The sequence below is a fragment of the Ailuropoda melanoleuca genome, chromosome 9 (genome assembly GCF_002007445.2).
Source record: "Ailuropoda melanoleuca isolate Jingjing chromosome 9, ASM200744v2, whole genome shotgun sequence".
NCBI lineage: Eukaryota > Metazoa > Chordata > Mammalia > Carnivora > Ursidae > Ailuropoda > Ailuropoda melanoleuca.
In genome coordinates this window covers 17917930-17934613 of record NC_048226.1, presented here as the reverse complement: position 1 = coordinate 17934613, position 16684 = coordinate 17917930, and the positions used below count along the sequence as shown (strand labels likewise).

At 47.9% G+C, this 16684-nt stretch overlaps 1 protein-coding gene across 1 annotated transcript in view; it reads left to right on the top strand.

The window, feature by feature from the left end:
- The window catches only part of ADAMTS17 (ADAM metallopeptidase with thrombospondin type 1 motif 17), a 353798-nt gene that overhangs the window by 208624 nt on the left and 128490 nt on the right, over positions 1-16684 (top strand). Inside the window, 1 exon segment of the mRNA XM_034667944.1 lies at positions 10718-10884. Coding sequence (XP_034523835.1) covers positions 10718-10884 — 167 coding nt within the window.

Below are 16684 nucleotides of genomic sequence, written 5' to 3'. Positions count from 1 at the left end.
TGTGGGTCTCAGCATGTCAGATGGTTATGGGCCCTGACACATCCCTGAGAGAGAAGTCTTTATGTCTCATCTCTGTCGTCCAACCACACCCCATGGGGCAGGCAATGGTAGGAGGACCAGAAAGAGAATGCTGGTGTTCTCATGCCTCCTGACTCCTGTGCCTTTTCTCAGTCATGCCTTTCCAACATGATACCTTCAGTACACCTTGACGGGGCTCAGACTCTGGGCCAAGATCTCTGCTAGGTCTAGGCTTATAGTGACAAGCAAAAACAGATCAGAAGTCCTTGCCCACTCTCAACAGGCACAGTCCCACCAACTTCCTTTGGTCTTCTTCTGGACACCTCAAACCTGACTCTTCCCAGACTGTAATCTCTCCCTCCAGTGCACATCTCCACTCTGTTAAGAGCACCACCCTCCATCACATCGCTCCAGTGCAAAGCCCCTGAGTCCGCAGATGGTCTCCTTGTCCCCTTTCTTCCTCCTCCACATGCTCTCGTGGTAAGAATGGCAAGGGCAGCAAGCCTGCACCACGTGCCATGTTCCTTTTTTTGCATTTACATGCAGGAAATCATCGAATGCTGCCCTCCAGGAGAGGTACTCTTTTTCGCCCTGCTGGTTAGGAGCTGAGTCGCGGACAGGTTAGGTAACTTGCCCATGGCCACACAGCTGGTGTAGAGCCCAGCCGCGAGGCTCCATTGTTCTCTCAGACCTTGTGTACTGGCCTCCCTGCCCCCCAGATTCATTCTCCACACAGAGCCAGGGAGATCTACTTGAGCATAAATCCAGTTCTCTCTCTTCCTGCTACGGCACTTTCCATCATTTCCCGCTGCACTTAGAATAAAGTCCATACTCTTGACCATGGCCTCTGTATTCATTTCCTGGGGCTGCCTCATAAATGACCACAACTTGGTGTCTTAAAACAACCAGAAGTCTGCAATCAAGGTGTTGGCATTCACCCCACCCGTGCCTCTCCCCAACCTTCTGGTGGCTGCTGGCATCCTCTGGCATGCACTGCCTTTGCAGACTTGCCTCTGTCTTCACGTGGTCTTCTCTCCTCCTCTGAGGACACCTGTCACTGGATTTAGGGCCCATCCCAAGTCAGGATGATCTCCTCTCCTACTTAAGAGATACTTAAGTTATGTTCACCAAGACCCTTTTTCCAATTAAGGTCACATTCATAGGTTCTGGGTGAACTTATCTTGGAGGGGAAGGGGCCACCATTCAACCCACTGCAGCCTTCTGTCTGTCCTCAGATACAGCACTCCAAGCTCCGACCTCTGTCAGTATCCTTTCCCTCCCCCCAGCTTGGCTGTGCCCCTAGGTAAATGTCTTCTCAGGCCTCCTTCCTGACCACCTTGCACAAGGCAGGGTGCCTGCTATACACTCTCTCTCAGCACCCTTTTCCTACATTTACAGGTATCACAACTTTCTTACTTGTTTTCATTTTGTCCTCCCCACCCCCCGGCCTTTGAGCTCCATGAAGGTCACCGCTGGCTGGGCACCATTCTCCTTTCCATGCTTCTAGCAGAATAGCTCCCTACCTCACTACTTGGAGGCATGCTTGCTGAGAAAAAGCAGTCTCTGCTTTGCCAGTGCCCCAGAACACACACTTAACATTGTTTTTCCCCCTGAAACACATAGGTTATTGTAAATTATGCCAAGAAGGCAGATCACCAGGTGGCTACCCTTTCTTGTACCGTCTCACCTCACTGAGGCCCAGGTGCTGTCGACAGCCCTCACCTGGGGCACAGGTTCCCCTGCATATGAGAGTCCCCTTCCCCCATGCCTGCCCTGCCCCAGGGAGGTTGTAGCCCACAGCTCGGGGTGCTCAGGGTCCCCCCCAGAACACTCCAAAATGTCACCCGAGTGAGAGAAACAACATGTCTTTGCTTCTATGATATTTATACCTGGGTAGCCTGTCAGTCTTGTGCAATAACAGTGTAGCTCTGTTTCTCATTCTGGAGAGCACCAGCAGGCTCTTCCTCCCTGGCATGTTCTCCAAGGTTCATCACCTTCAGGGAAGCACCCCAGGTGAATGGAAAGAGAAGGGCCCGGTCTTGGGTAGATGGTTAAGCAGCAGCTCCAGGTGTTTCTGGGGGACATGCAGGATACAGACAGTGTTTTATGAACTCCAGGCAACAGTTGTTAGCCCACTTTTGCAGAGAGGCCTGACGTGGTGATTGTTACAAAGCACAGCTGATCGAGGCCCCGGAGCCAATCTCTGACCCAAACAACGTCCTCTCCCTGGCTCACTCCTCAACTCACCAGGCTCGCTGCCTTGAGATTTCCCAAGGATGTCCAAATCTCACTGCTGTGTACATCTTGGACTTGGAACGCTCCCACCACCCTCTCCCTACCCCCTTCACTTTATATTCCTGGCTCCTTCCCCGTCTTCTGCAGCTGGTTTATTCACTGTCCAAAAACACTGGCAAGAGAGTCCGCTCTCCCACCCCACCTTTTTCTTTCTCTAGTCCTGGTCTGTACAGCTTTTGGAATTTGTATTTCGTGCCGGCTGACATCCGGGCCTTGGGGGACCATCCGTGTTTTTAACCCAGCTTCCTAGGCTCGTCCTTTCCTGCCACAATTTGTGTGGATGTCGGTGGGAGTTTCTGCCCAAAGATGGCAAGGCAGAAAGTTCATCGCTCATTTGAATTCTGGTACCCCATGAGAAGGCCTGTGTTTTGGGGGGAGGGCTAGAGAGTAGGGTCGGGAGAAAAGACTCAGATGGTCTTGTTTGAAGAGCCTGCTGTCAGCACAAGAGGGATGAGAAGGTGAGTGGAGCATAGAAATGGAATGCCACTGGGGTCACTGAGCAGCATTTCTCCAAAAGCAGCCACCTCCTAAGACCCGTGGGAGACCTGGGGCTGGGGAGTGACCTTATATGCCTGTAATTGCTTTTCACTTTCAAAGTGAAACCCCCGTATGTGCACTTTCAACATGCCAGTGACCTCGTGTTCCCACGGATGGATCTTTAAAATCTCAGCATTTTACCCTTGAGTCTAAGTCACATGTGTGACTTGGATACCTTGCGATGGGCACCTTAAAACTAGGATGTCCGCTGCCCTGAAGGGGCATTAGCAGCCCTGCATTACTCCTGGCATCTGGAGCTGCCGGCTATCCACTAAGCCATTGGTGTCTCTGGATGGTGAGCGGATCTGAACCGCTGCTGTGACTTTTATCTTCAAATCTATCTTCATTGACTAAAACAGAGCAANAAAAAAAAAAAAAAAAAAAAGTGTCCCTCAGCCACAGCATTTCTCTTCCTCCTATCCCAATTCTGTGTGTTCATCTGCTCCCAAGGAAAAGTGCCACGTGATCGTGTTCATCTCGGTGAACCTTTGCTGCCCCCCTGTTCCGCTCTGGGATCTGCCCAAAGCACTCCAGGCCCCACCCTAGCAAGTAATGGTCAGTCCTGCCCAGCAGGAGCTCCCTTTTCTCTCCTCTCTTTCAGTCTTTCATCAGAGCCTCTCTACCTTATTTTTTCCCTTATTTTTAAACATCTTTATTAAGGTACAATATACAGAAAAGCCCACCTATTCTAGAGTGTGGCTCGCGCTGCAGTACTGCTCATCGTAGGCAGGGGTGTGCAGGTGCATGCTGACGCAGTGGGAAGGAGTCACTGGCTCCCAGGGTGCCTGCGTGTGACGGAATGGGGGTGTGGTTTTGCCGAGCAGCCCTGCCAAATCCACTGCTGTGAGCCACGGAGAGCTTCCATGTGCTCTCAGCCTCACCAGTGCTCCATCTTGTCTGCGTTTTCCATGATGGCCTTCCTGGTGGGTGTGTAGTGGTATCTTCTGGAGGTTCTCATTTGCATTTCCTTCCCAAGTAAGGACCACTAGGGAGCATTGTTTGTGTCTGTGTTTGCCATTTGGATATCTTTTCTTGTGATATGCCCATTCAAGTCATTTGGTTTTATATCTGAACTTCTATTTTATCCGTGTGTTTAGGAAGTCCCAACGGAGTCCAAGTAGAACTTGAGAATTGGTGTCGGAGAAGCATCTGGAAAAATCCATCACATCCCAGATAACCTTCCTAGTAGGTCAGGCCAGCTTCTCAGCCTCCCCCCAGCCTGCTCCTGCTGCAGCCAGGAGCTCTTGGGAATCGCACTTCTTATGTCCACCTCATACTTACCACTGAGATTTTGTTTCACATATTAGAGCCTTGATTTCCTCATCTGAAGGATGCAGTCAGAAACCCCCTCACATTCTTTACATAGATTTGACAAGGTAATGGTTATAAAGAGCAGGTAAGGCGTAAGCCGTCTGGCTGTGTGAGTCTGTTGTCATGGTGTAGGTGGAAGTACTTCTGTCCTATCGTTTCTCACCCATGTCCTGAGCTGACCAACCCTCACTTCAAGATGAGATTTCAAATTACTGTGTCACCTTCTCATCTATTTCCATGAGTTCTCGTGAGGCCTTGGGGAGCCTGAGCCATGCAGCCTCTCAGGCTTGTCTGTGCCTTGCAGCCCTCATAGGAAAGGCTGAGGGAAGGACACAGACCTACTTCTAGCTCTAAAAAATGAACAACTTTATTGTACTATGAATTCTTTTATTTCAACTGTCCCTCATTTTAGCCATGTCAAGCTTGGCTTCTGTTGTTTTAGTCTTCCTAGACATCTTTTTACTTTATCCACACTACATAGCCCAGAGAAACTTACCAGAGTGAATGAGAACCTTGGCTCTCTGCTCTTCAGACTTTCAGAGGGTGATCTCTCCTGTCTGTGTTTGCCAGCCCTAACACAGCATTTCCTTGTGTCCATATGACTCAGGCTTGGCACACTCATCCAGTGTGGGTTCCTTGGTAAAGCTAGTCCCCTCCTTCCAAGTCCTCCCACAGAACTTCTTTTTGTAAGCCATTTATGGACGGCCCCAATAGACACACCCTCCCCACATAAAGATTCTCCCCTGTCTTCCTTATGGCATGTAGGGAGGGCCTCTTTCTGTTGTCTCACACCAGTATATGCCTGGGAGGCCATCACTGATGTCATGGTAACTCTCAGATGACGTATTATAAACGCGGTCATGAAGAGTGAGTGGGCTGAGGTCAGGGTCCTGCCACAGATTGACATACTGGGATGATTTGGGTAGCAAATCACACGGTTCATGGATTGTTTCTCTCTTTTTCCCATGTGGTTCAAATAGTGACCCAAGGGAAAATTGAAGAAAAAAAATCAACTCTTACGGTCACTTTTCTTTGAACAGGGGAAGTTTAATGTAAAAAACATTAGCTGTAACAGGTGGTTGGAGTAACGGGAATTCGCTGCTGAGAGATAAAGAGAACACAGGGAGGGCACTAGAAGAGCAGATATAGGAAGCAGCCACTCTCTTCAGTTCTGAGGCAGAGCACCCAAGGAAGGAACAAATATGGATGAAGGTAGGATGAAGTTCCTAGACTTTGTTGGAGAGGATGAAACCAAGGCCCATTGGATGATGAAGAAGTTTGTGGAGGTGCTGCACTGGTGGAACCCTCTGGAAAGTCACACTAAGGGGTGTTAGGGAAAGCTGCCCAAGGGGAGAGAAACAGCATCTGAAACCAGGCTGGGAATTTTCCCAAGGCTTTGGTGTGCTTAGAAGCTGCCCACTGGGATGAATGTTGCCCACTGGGATGAATGTTGTCCAGAGGTGGCATGCATCACAGGCCACCACAGGAGTCTGCTGAGAAAAATTAAATACCAGGACCAGAGACAAAAGTCTGTTCTTTATCTAGTGTCTCTCTAGTACCTTGTACTGACAAAGCTTAGCATCATACCTACTTGACTGGAGATCTTTAATTCCTCACACGACTTCAAGTCACTGTCTAGCATCCTTTCATTTGAACCCTGAAAGACTCTCTTTAGTGTTTCTTGTAGAGCATGTCTGGTAGTAACAAAACATAAAACAAAACATAAAAACTTCCTCAATTTATCTGGAAATGTCTGAATTTCTCCCTCATTTTTTGAATGACAGTTTTGCTGGATATAGAATTCTTAGTTGATAGTTTTTTGTTTTTTGGTTTTTTTTTTTTTGAGAACTTTGAATGTATCGACCTACTATCTTCTGGCCTCCAAAGTTTCTGATGAGAAATAGGCTCATAATTTATTAAGATTCTCTTATATGTGTTGTGTTGCCTCTCTCTTGCTGCTTTCAAGATTCTCTGTTTTTTGACAGCTTAATTGAAAAGTGTATCAGTGAATTTATCCTGCTGGGACTTTGTTGAGCTTCATGGATTTGTAGATTCATGTCTTTCTTCAAATCTGGGAAGTTTTTAGCCATTATTTCTTCGAATAATCTCTGTTCCTCTCTCTTCGCCTTCTGAAAGTCCCATAATGCATATGTTGGTCCTCTAAGTAGTTTACTGCAGGTCCCCTCTCTTTACTTTTCTTCTTTTCAACCCCCAGACTTAATAATTTCAATTGCCCTATATTCAAATTTGCTGACTCTTTCTTTTGCCTGCTTAAATCTGCTTCTCAACTCACTTGGTAAATTTTTCATTTCAGTTATTGTATTTTTCAGTCCTGAAATTTATTTTTTCTTTCTGTAATTTCTATTTCTATTGATATTCTCATTTTTCTCATACATCATTGTCTTATGTTATCCATTAGTACTTTGAGCATTTTTAAGACAGTTGTTTTAAGTCTTTGCCTAATAAGCCCAACATCTGAATTTCCTCAGGCACCATTTCTGCTGATGTATTTTGTTTCTTTGCGTGGGCCATACTTTTCTTTTGTGTATTTTGTGATTTTTTTATTGAAAACTAGACATTCGAATCTTATAATGTAACTCTGATAATCAGCTTCTCCCCTTCCCAGGATTTGCTGTTTCTTTGTTGTTGAAAGGTTTCTCTGTGCTGGGGATCAACCTGAAGTGAAAGTACAAGGTATTTGCAAGTCTTTTCTAGCCTCCATCTTTTCCGGGGCATACCTGGTGGCTTTCTAAATTTTCCGATATGTGCAGCTGCTTTTGAATGACTTAATCCTTGCGTTCTGGCTCCCAAAGGGGAAAAAGAATTAAAAAATGTATTGGTCATTGAAATTCTCTGGAAGTCCCTTCCGCTCATAGGAGTTGCAACAATGTTGGCCACACCCTCTGTTCCTGCACCTCAGAAATCAAAAGCAGCACTGAACAATCAGAACACGAAACTCCAGGGGCGCCTGGGTGGCACAGCGGTTAGGCGTCTGCCTTCGGCTCAGGGCGTGATCCCGGCGTTATGGGATCGAGCCCCACGTCAGTCTCCTCTGCTACGAGCCTGCTTCTTCCTCTCCCACTCCCCCTGCTTGTGTTCCCTCTCTCACTGGCTGTCTCTCTCTCTGTNAAAAAAAAAAAAAAATCTTTAAAAAAAAAAAAAAAAGAACACGAAACTCCCAGTATTTGGAGAATAAGGTTCTTATTGTCCACCCTGGCTCTAGCCAGCCACACCAGGCTCAGTGGCCTGCCATGGGGCTGGAGTATGGGGGACAGATAGCCACTACCACAATAAAGGCTAACATGTATCTAAATTAACCACAGCTTGCTTACCAGCCAAGCTTTTTCCGGGAGGCCGCATGCTTCCAAATAGACTCCAGAATTTCAAAATAGTTACTTCAGACAGTTTTTTGCCAATACAGTTGTTGTCTCAGTGGAGAGATGGATTCCTGGTACTTCCTCCTCCCCCATCTCCCCTAACTTTTCTCTCTCTCTCAATCTTTTTAAGATAAATTCTGATAATTCACCTCAGTCTACTGTTTGTCAAAGACTAGCCATGCAAGGTTCTCTGCATGAGGCTGCAGAAAAATAGGAGGAAGACGGTAATCTAGCTCACCATTTCACAAGATTGATGATAAGCAGCATAACAGAGACCCAAGCAGGGTCAAGAGAGGCTCCAGGGAGGAAATAAAAAGAGGCTGCAGGGGTAGAGGTGGCCTCAAGAATGGACGGAGATTTGGGGGTGGGGGAGGTGGGGAAGATGGGGCAGTGGGCTAGGTGAGGGGCTGAAAGGGGACTTGCCCATGGGAGAATGTTGGACAGGGAGAAGAAACAGGGTAAACAGAGTTCAGGAGGAAAGCACCCTGAGGCACATGAGGCATGGGTGATCCCCCTCCAGGCCCACTTCCTGCTGGATCCAGAAGTTGTCTTCTCAGGTCTGATCTCTCCGCATAAAGGTAGTTGGTTTATGAGGGTCAGTCAGATGGAAATCTGGACAAATCCGTTGTTAGAGATGCGTACAATGGAAGCTAAAATATAACTTAGTGACAACTCAGGAAGTTCATTACATGAGGTACACAAATCTCTGTTCACACCCTAACTGGAAAACGTAGCTTTCTTCGTTTTTCTAGAAACCAGTTTTTATTTGCATTTGTATTTTTGACGTTTTAATTTGTGTTTTGGAACTCCATTCTAGTTCAGGTTAGATTCCTAATCACTTCAGGAGTTTTTGCCCCGTATTCCCTGAGTCTACAACTAAATTCAGTGAGGCTGCATCTGATCTTGGGTCATCTGGTGTAGCAGTTGTCTAAGGCCTGCCATAACAAACTGTACTAACTGGGTGGCATAAACAACACAAATTTATTCTCTTTTAGTTCTGGAGACCAGAAGTCCAAGATCAAGGTCTTGGAAGGGTTGGTTCGTTCGGAAGGCTGTGAAAGAGAATCTGTTCCATGCCTCTCTCCTGACTTCTAGCGGCTTCCTGATGATCTTTGGCATTGCTTAAAATGTAGAAACATCACCCGGATTTCTGTCTTCATCTTTGCATGGTGTTCTCCCTCTGTTTCCATCTCCAGATTTCCCTTTTCTCTAACAATACTAGTCATGTTGGATTAGGATCTCACCCTGTTCTAGTATGATCTCATCTTAATTAACTACATCTGCAGTGGTCCTTTTTTAAACTAAGGCCACATTCTGAGGCACTGGGGTAGGACTTTAGCATATGATTTTAGGATGGACACAGTTCAACCCATAACTTCTCACCATACAGCATCTGCTGCCTCACCCATATCCCTTCTGTGGTCCCAGCCGTGGGAACGTGCCTGTTGCAGAGCTGTCCGTCCTGCTGGTCCACATGGCTTTTCCCCCTCTGTCTTTCTTCCACGCTGTGCTTTGTGGCACAGGAATCCATTCATCTGTCCACACTTGACACTCAGGCCCAGGGCTCTTGGGGAGACGGTCTGAGACTCCATCTCCCTAAATATGACATGCAGTCATTTCTCTGAGATCCAGCTGCCTCCCTGGTGTTCTGGGAGGAAAAAGAACAAAAGGTCTCTCTGTTTTCAAATCCCATAAACCTTAGAGAGGTTTTGCTGCTTCCTAACTTGGAGATCAGAACTCAGGGCCCCTCTCCGAGGCCACCAATGTGCATAAGCTCTCAAGGCTGCTGCCGTGCCCAAGTGAGGGAGAGGTCGTCTGGGAGCGGAGCCTTTCTTCCTGCTCCAGACATTTTCTCCAACAGATTTAGGAGACCAGGAACCGGGAAACGATGGCCCATGGACCAAATCTGGTACCCCACCTGATTTTGTAAATAAAGTTTTATTGGCACACAGCCATGCCCTTTTGGTTATGCATTGTCTTTGTACTACAGTGGCAGAGTTGAGTAGCTGGGTCAGAGACTGCATGGCCCACAAAGCCAGAAATATTCACCGTTTGGCCCTTTGCAGAAAAAGTCTTTAGACCCCATGATGATGCAAAAGCCTAAGGACTTCTGCTGTGATCTCTCTCTCCTGAAGCAGTGATCATAGGGTGGCCTCATTGTCTAACTACAAGGAACGGCAAAGGGAGGAAAAGAAATACTCAGTATGAAATGGTTATTGTGTCAAAATTATTGTCCTGCCAACAGGTACGCTCAATTTGTGAAAAGCCATTGAGCAAAACAGTTGTGATTTGCGTTCTTTTCTCTTGGGTGCTGAATTTCAATAAAATCTCAGGGAGAAAACAATTGTACTCCATCATGGTGATTTTGGCATCATGGAAATGAAGGGAACCACTGCTCAGGTCAGGTCCCGTGAGGACACCCCAGGGCTTCATGGAACAGCTGGGCAGACTGACATTTCAGCCAGCCACCAGTGCCCTGCCTCTCCTCCCCAGGGCCCCTCACACACATGGGCTTGGCCAGAGAACACAGCTGGGTCTCCAGAGCTGCTTAGAACCCCTGTCTAAGCACAGAGCCTCTGGGACCCAGGACACACATCTTTGACCTCTCATGGTCTCACGCTTGCCCAAGTACCCAAGTAAAGGTTGCAGAGCTGGGATCTGGCAGGTCTTTACCCAAAGCCATTGAACAAATGAATGAATCATTCTGATTCTTTGCATTACAAAGTTAAATGAGAGCTATTTACTCATCCTGAAACTTAGTGACTTCCAGAGTGGACCTAGGAGCCATGTAAGGGTCTTTGTTTTATAGAAGACCAAACCAAACCAAACCAAAGAACCCACACACACTAAAAATTCCCCTTGGGCTTTTCAGTGTTGCAAACGGCCAAGTTTTAAGTTCAGATGAAAGACACAATTTGCGGATCTTGCTGAACTGATACCGTGTTCTATTTCCAGATGACCCTGATTTACAGTTCTTGTATGCATTTTTTGATGGCTCACTTAAACATGCCGTCAGCGTGGGACTGGGATTGCTGAGACATAGTATGGAAGAGTGGAGGGAGGTGGCTTTGGAAACTTTGCCCGGCCCCTCCCCATCCTGGCAAGAGAGGCAAACACCAAGCCCCGCTGCAGTTTCCACAGCACTGTTTGGTTAACACAGATCTGTCTCTTCCTCCTAGCCCTGGGCCCGGAGGCACGCACTGCCTGGGAGCCAGTGTAGAGCATGCTGTCTGCGAGAACCTCCCCTGCCCCAAGGGCCTGCCCAGCTTCCGGGACCAGCAGTGCCAGACACATGATCGGCTGAGCAGCAAGAAGAAGGGCCTGCTGACAGCAGTGGTGGTTGATGGTAAAGGCATATGGCACGTCCTTTCACAGTGGCCCCCCACTTCTCCTCCAAGAATGTAAACGCCTCCTAGGAAACCCCACCAGCCTCCCTCTTCCCAGCCATCCATCCAATGGGATGCTGCAGTCCTGCTGTGCCAGCCAGCAGTGGACTGGTTTCTCGAGCAGTGGGGTTGAACTTGGATGACCCAGCTCTGTGAGATTTCTTAAAAGCAGCTGTAAGGCGGGCAGCAGACCAGAATCGTCCTGCACCCCCATTTGCAGCAAGGCAGGGGTGCTGGCAGCCTGCCACCTAGTGCCATGTGCTGAGGGGCCCAGGGCCAACTTTGAGGAGAGAGAGGCTCTGCAGGCAGAGGATGGTAGGTTTCTGTTCTGCTCTCTCTCTTTCTGACGTTGATGCTTTCTTGCATTTCTTTTCTTGGTTTGTTTTGGGTTGGCTTTCACTCCTTGACTAGAGTGTTTGCAAAAAGAAGTTTTGAGGATAGTTTACAACTCAGACATGATGTTAGGCACAGGTCACGTTTTCCTTCCAAGACCTTTCTCCCAAATCAGGGGACTCTGCCCCGTGGGCCATTGCAAGCATTTCTGGGGGGCTGATCAAATTCTAGGTGGTATATCATGACTGTAGGGTTTGTAATGTTTGTTTATCATTGATAAGGACCGCCTACCCTCCCCCCCCGCCATGGCCTAGTTCACAGTCTTTTACACTTAAAATTCTGCTCATCTTCGGGAGATAAGACTGTGGTAATGATGACGATACAGTCCTATTTGTTGAGCACACCATAGGCCAGGCCCAGGTTAGCTCTGCATACGTCATCTCAATTAATATGCAAAACAAGCCGTGCAAAGATGAGAGGTTACAGGTTACATGACACATGGACGTTCCTGCAGCTGATAAGAAGCAGGGAGGGACCCCAGTTCCGGAGGAGCTGACTCAGAAAATAACCAGCTATCATCTGGCTTCCAGTACTCCAGTAAGACAGAGCATGACTTCATAAGTGTCTAGTGAAGAGGCTTTAGTAAGAACTGCAGTGACTGAGCCTGATTTTTTACCAGCCTCTGAAGTCTTTGCAGGAGAATGAGGGTCCTGTGCCAGGTCTTAGGTTTCTTCCTTGTGGCTTGAAGAACCTCTGAAATCCATCCTCTGCAGTCTGCTGTGGCAAGCTCACGTGTGCGCAGCCGGGCAGTGTAGCCCAGGCATCACAGGGAACAATGGCCCCGGAGCCGCAGCTCTGAACCCGGCAACCGGACCCATCAGCTCCGAACCGAGTTGTAAAGTAACGTGCGATGTTCTCAGTCGTGACAGATACTACCAGCCCGCTCGACTGTGGGCTCATTTAAAAGCCTCGGGAGCTCCCCAGAGTTTTTTCCTTTTAAAAAAAAAACACCCCCTTTGGGAGCTGTGTGATGGGAGGTGCACCATCGCCTAACCGAGGCTTCAGGACAAGCACAGTCTACATACCCTTTTCTGCAGACGAGGGAGAGAGGAGACCCGCCCTCCCAAAAGGAGCGTGTGCAGCTGGAGGCAAGGGCTCACGCAGAACCCTCGCTGCTCTCTGCCTGGCCACGCCTCAGATGCAGGAAGACCCAGGAGGCTTCCATATGTCTCGAGCACATTCGGACCCCCTAATCGCGAGAAAGCGAGCCCAGGCAGAGGCTGCCTGTTTCCAGCACCGTGGTGGGTTCTGAGGAGGAGCAGCCTTGTTTCCAAGCCATCAGCCATCCCAGCGTACTGGATGGAGACACATTAGGTCCTGTGTCGTGTCCTCTCCTGCATGTTGGGAGCAAGAAGAGGTCAGATCCAAGAGGGACTCACCCCATTCCCGTTTCCACTCAGCTGCGCGCACAGCATTGTTATTCTTTCCTCGGCCTGCTTCAGCTTTGCGTGCTGCTCCTTTATTCAATGCAGAAATCCCACTTAAACGTCTGGTTTTCCACAGATTTCTCCAAGTCCAGATTAAACTTCTATTTTACTTGTAACCACTTTTGGATCGCTGAGCTCTTCAGGTCCCTTATCATCCCAGGGGCTGAAACAGATGTCTGCCCTGGATCCCCCACCCAGGAAGCTTCGCAGGCCAGCGCCAGGTTCAGAATGTGTTGTGAGCCACTTGCTTTTCATTCCTCTTTACCAAACCAATAGACAACTACTGCCAGAGTGCGGCCGCCTTTGATCTGAAAAGTGCCACCCTGTCTGATGAGGACAGCTAATGGGCAGTGAGCATTTTGTCTTTGAGGGAGAGACCCCAAGTTCAGGCCTTTGCAAGGCTAGCTTGACACATCCCCCTCTGGGGTGGAATTGTCATGACTTCTTGCAGACTTGGTTTCATTTCCCTCTCAAATATAAACAGAAGCCAGCATTTTTAAAAGGGGGCATTTCACAAGGATGAAAACAAAATAACAAATGACCAATTCAGAGGGCAGGGGGAGAATACAGATTATAAGTTTGTTCCTCTCAAAACAACTTATAAAAGGTACAATTCTAGCTCAGCCGTGATGGGAACGATTCCTGTGGTTGGGCTCTGGGCTCTCTTGAAGCCCATTATGACTGCCCTATTCATAGCATTGCTATCACTGTGGAATTCTTTGGCGAGTGACGCACGGTTCAAGAAAGGGGAAGCTATATTTTTTCTTTTTTCTCTTATTGAAAAAAAAAAAGGAATTCTTGCAGAGGTGGATTTTCCAAGGGAGGGCTCAGGACCACAAATCCATACCCACCTCCAAAAGAAGACAAAGGCTCTCCTTAGAAAATAGTTCTAAGCGGGAAAGTCTATAGACAGAAACCCATGGAGGTGGCCTGTTGCCAAACCCACCCCATTTCTGCTTTCCCCGTGGAATCTCATTTAAGTGGAAACCTTCAGGAGTTCAGTCCTTCCTGCCCAAGCCAGCAGGCCATGTGCCCACTGAAGTGTCGGAGGGCTTGGCTAAAGCCGTGTCTGGACCTGGAGGTGCGTTCCCAGCTCCTCCTGGGCATGGCAGAACCCGCTCTGGGTCTGAGCCTTCCAGGGTATGGAGGGTACGATGGTTAGGGACTCCCTGACTCCAGTTCAGCCAAGCTGACTGGAGTTGCTTAATGAAAAAGAGAGAAGTTGTTGCAAAGATTCAGGGTGTCTCAGATCCCAAGGGCTGGGCCTAAGAACAGGGCCTCTGAAAAATTCAGGACCCTCTCTCCATGACCACCACTGTTTGTGTTTATAAGTCATTTCTTCCTGTTTCCAACCGAAAACTGGCTTTCTCGTGACTGGTCCACATGTAGGCTGATGGTTAGCCCACAACACCTTCATCCTTTCTCTGAATCCTCTGGGGCCAGATGTGGCCAAAGCATTTTTGGTGTTAGACAGGTAACAATAGTGCATCAACCATATATTACTTAATAATCCCAGTGGGGTCCAGGGAAGCACCCCACAGTCCAGAGAAGCACACGGATGTCTCTACCAAGTAACCCATGAACGGTCTCTAACTGGGATACTGAACACTACCAACAGCCTCATGTCAGTCAAGGCTGGTTTTGCTGCCAAATGTGTTTGCCACAAATGTAAGAAAATGCCTGCAGTTTTCAGAGCTTTTTGGACTTCCAAATTGTGGAGATGGGAGCACAGACTTCTTTTGGATTCATCAACCATGAGTGGACACAGCTGCTCTAAATCTGAATTTTAGTCCTGATTTTTCAAGAGAGAGACTCTGGATTGGTGCACCTGCGGTCAGGTGGCCACTCTTAGTCCAATCAGTTGAGGCCTCATGAAGCGTAGCTGTGAGGTTGTGATGGAGAGAAAGACTCTGATTGGTACAGCTATGGTCAAGTGCTTCTGCCTGTCCAATCAACTAAGGCCTGGCTCTGGAGTCATGGTGGGCAACTTTGGGGATGGGACTGAGCAGCCTCCTCTGTATCCCCCACAGATAGCCAGACAGAGCTGGAGTGAGCACTTGTGATGGGCTCAAAATTCAGTGGTGTCTCTTAGTAAGACCTTGTAACCACTGGCAGAGAGAGAACAGCAAGAGTGCTAAGAGCCACAAGTGTCCTCTTCACCATGGAGGACCAGGGGAAATCCTCCAAGCCTCCACTAAGCAGATAAGATAATGTGGTTCTCAAGCCCCGAGCTCATCTCCCCTGCCCTGTCTGTGGTTTCCCCATCCAAGCATAAGTCCTGGCAACAGTCGGCCAGTGACAGACCAAGAACCACACCAGACAGTCCAGCCTCAATTAGAATTTCATTTTGGCACCCATCAGTCATGTAAGAGGGATGCTCCAAGCTTCTTTCCTTGGAGTGCATGGTTATATAACTCTTAAGAAGATTTGACTTCCTTCTGTACTACTAAGAATGTAAGACACTATACCCAGAGGAGAATCATGGCACCTCGTTAATCTGGGGATTAATTGCCCACCCAAGGTAGCTTAGAGAGGAATATTCAGAGAATTTTGAGGGGCTCCTCCTCAAGTTTTATAAAGGTTATCCCGAGTCCCTTTGGGAGATAGTGCTATACCTCTCTAGAGGTGTGGGGAGCCCTAAATTCTGAGCACAGACATCAAAAAAGGAGATGGATGAATGGAGTTTCAGCTGAGCAAAGGAAGGAAGTGTTACCCCTGGACTCTGTTCTGGAGTCTGGGTGCCCCCAGACTGCCCAAGCCAAGGAGGACAGTGTCTACAGGTGGGAGAGTCCAGTGCGGGTGGAGTTGAGGGTACCTGCTTGCCTGGGGTCATGGCCAAAATCCTTCCATCTGAGAATCTCCACTTTCCTGATGTTTATAACAAAGAGCCCAGATAAACAATCTTCATCCCCTCCAAGTCTGGTCTTTCTAACTTGCCGCAAAATACCCTCTACTTTTCTACCCAAATCCTATTTCCATTTCTGCTCAAATCAGAGTATACACTCAGAAGCCAGAAACATTCATGAAGCTGATGGTTTGCTTTCAGCAACACCATTTTTCCTCCTGGTATTTTGGGCCACCAGAGTTCTCTGTTCAAAAAGTAAACAGTGGTGGTAGAAAGAAAACCAGTCTGGGACAAAGAGGCCGGGGTCTGGCTCTGCCAGTTAAGGGACTCTGGGTAGCCATGCACTTTCTCCGAGCCTCACATGCTCATCTATAAGATGGAACAATGACCACACCCACCTGAAATGCATAGATACTGCTTAGCATGCTGCCTTTTATACAGTAGGTAATTAATGTTATTTATGATTTTATCAACACCATCATCACCATTATTGCTGCTGTTGAACGGATCATTTCAAAGCTCAGTTATTCCAGCACTTCAGTTTAAAGGTAATTAAAATCTATAGTTATCAAACTGCTTGGACCAGGGGACCCTTCCTTCCTTAACAGTGCAACATTAGAGGAAGTCCAGTGTGTGAAAAAGATACACTCAGACTGGGGGCTATGGTGCTGCATTCTCTCAGTGGTTCCCCAAGGTGCTCACAGGAAACCTCAGGTTCCCAAAGAGCACCTCAAAAATTTTGTCAAATGACCCTCCCTGAACCTGATATCAGTTTATACTTCAGTCTCCCATACTTCTTTCACTGGCTGCTTCCCTGGGTCATTCTGTCTAAATGGAGGGACAGCTGCCTCTAGCCTGCTACCTGAGGACTTAGCCATCTCTTTGCCATTCCTTCAACTTTACACCCTGTTCTCTAACAGCTCAGGCTCATTTCATGGGACTTTTCACAGTCTGCCTCACCTGGGATTCGCTCTGTACTTGTCCATGAGACTACCAGGGCCTTGAAAAGCATACACTACTCATCTTTCTTTCCCAGCAGTGCCCAAAGAGTGCCTTGTGTGATGGAGGGACTCAATTCCTGCTTTTGAATGAATA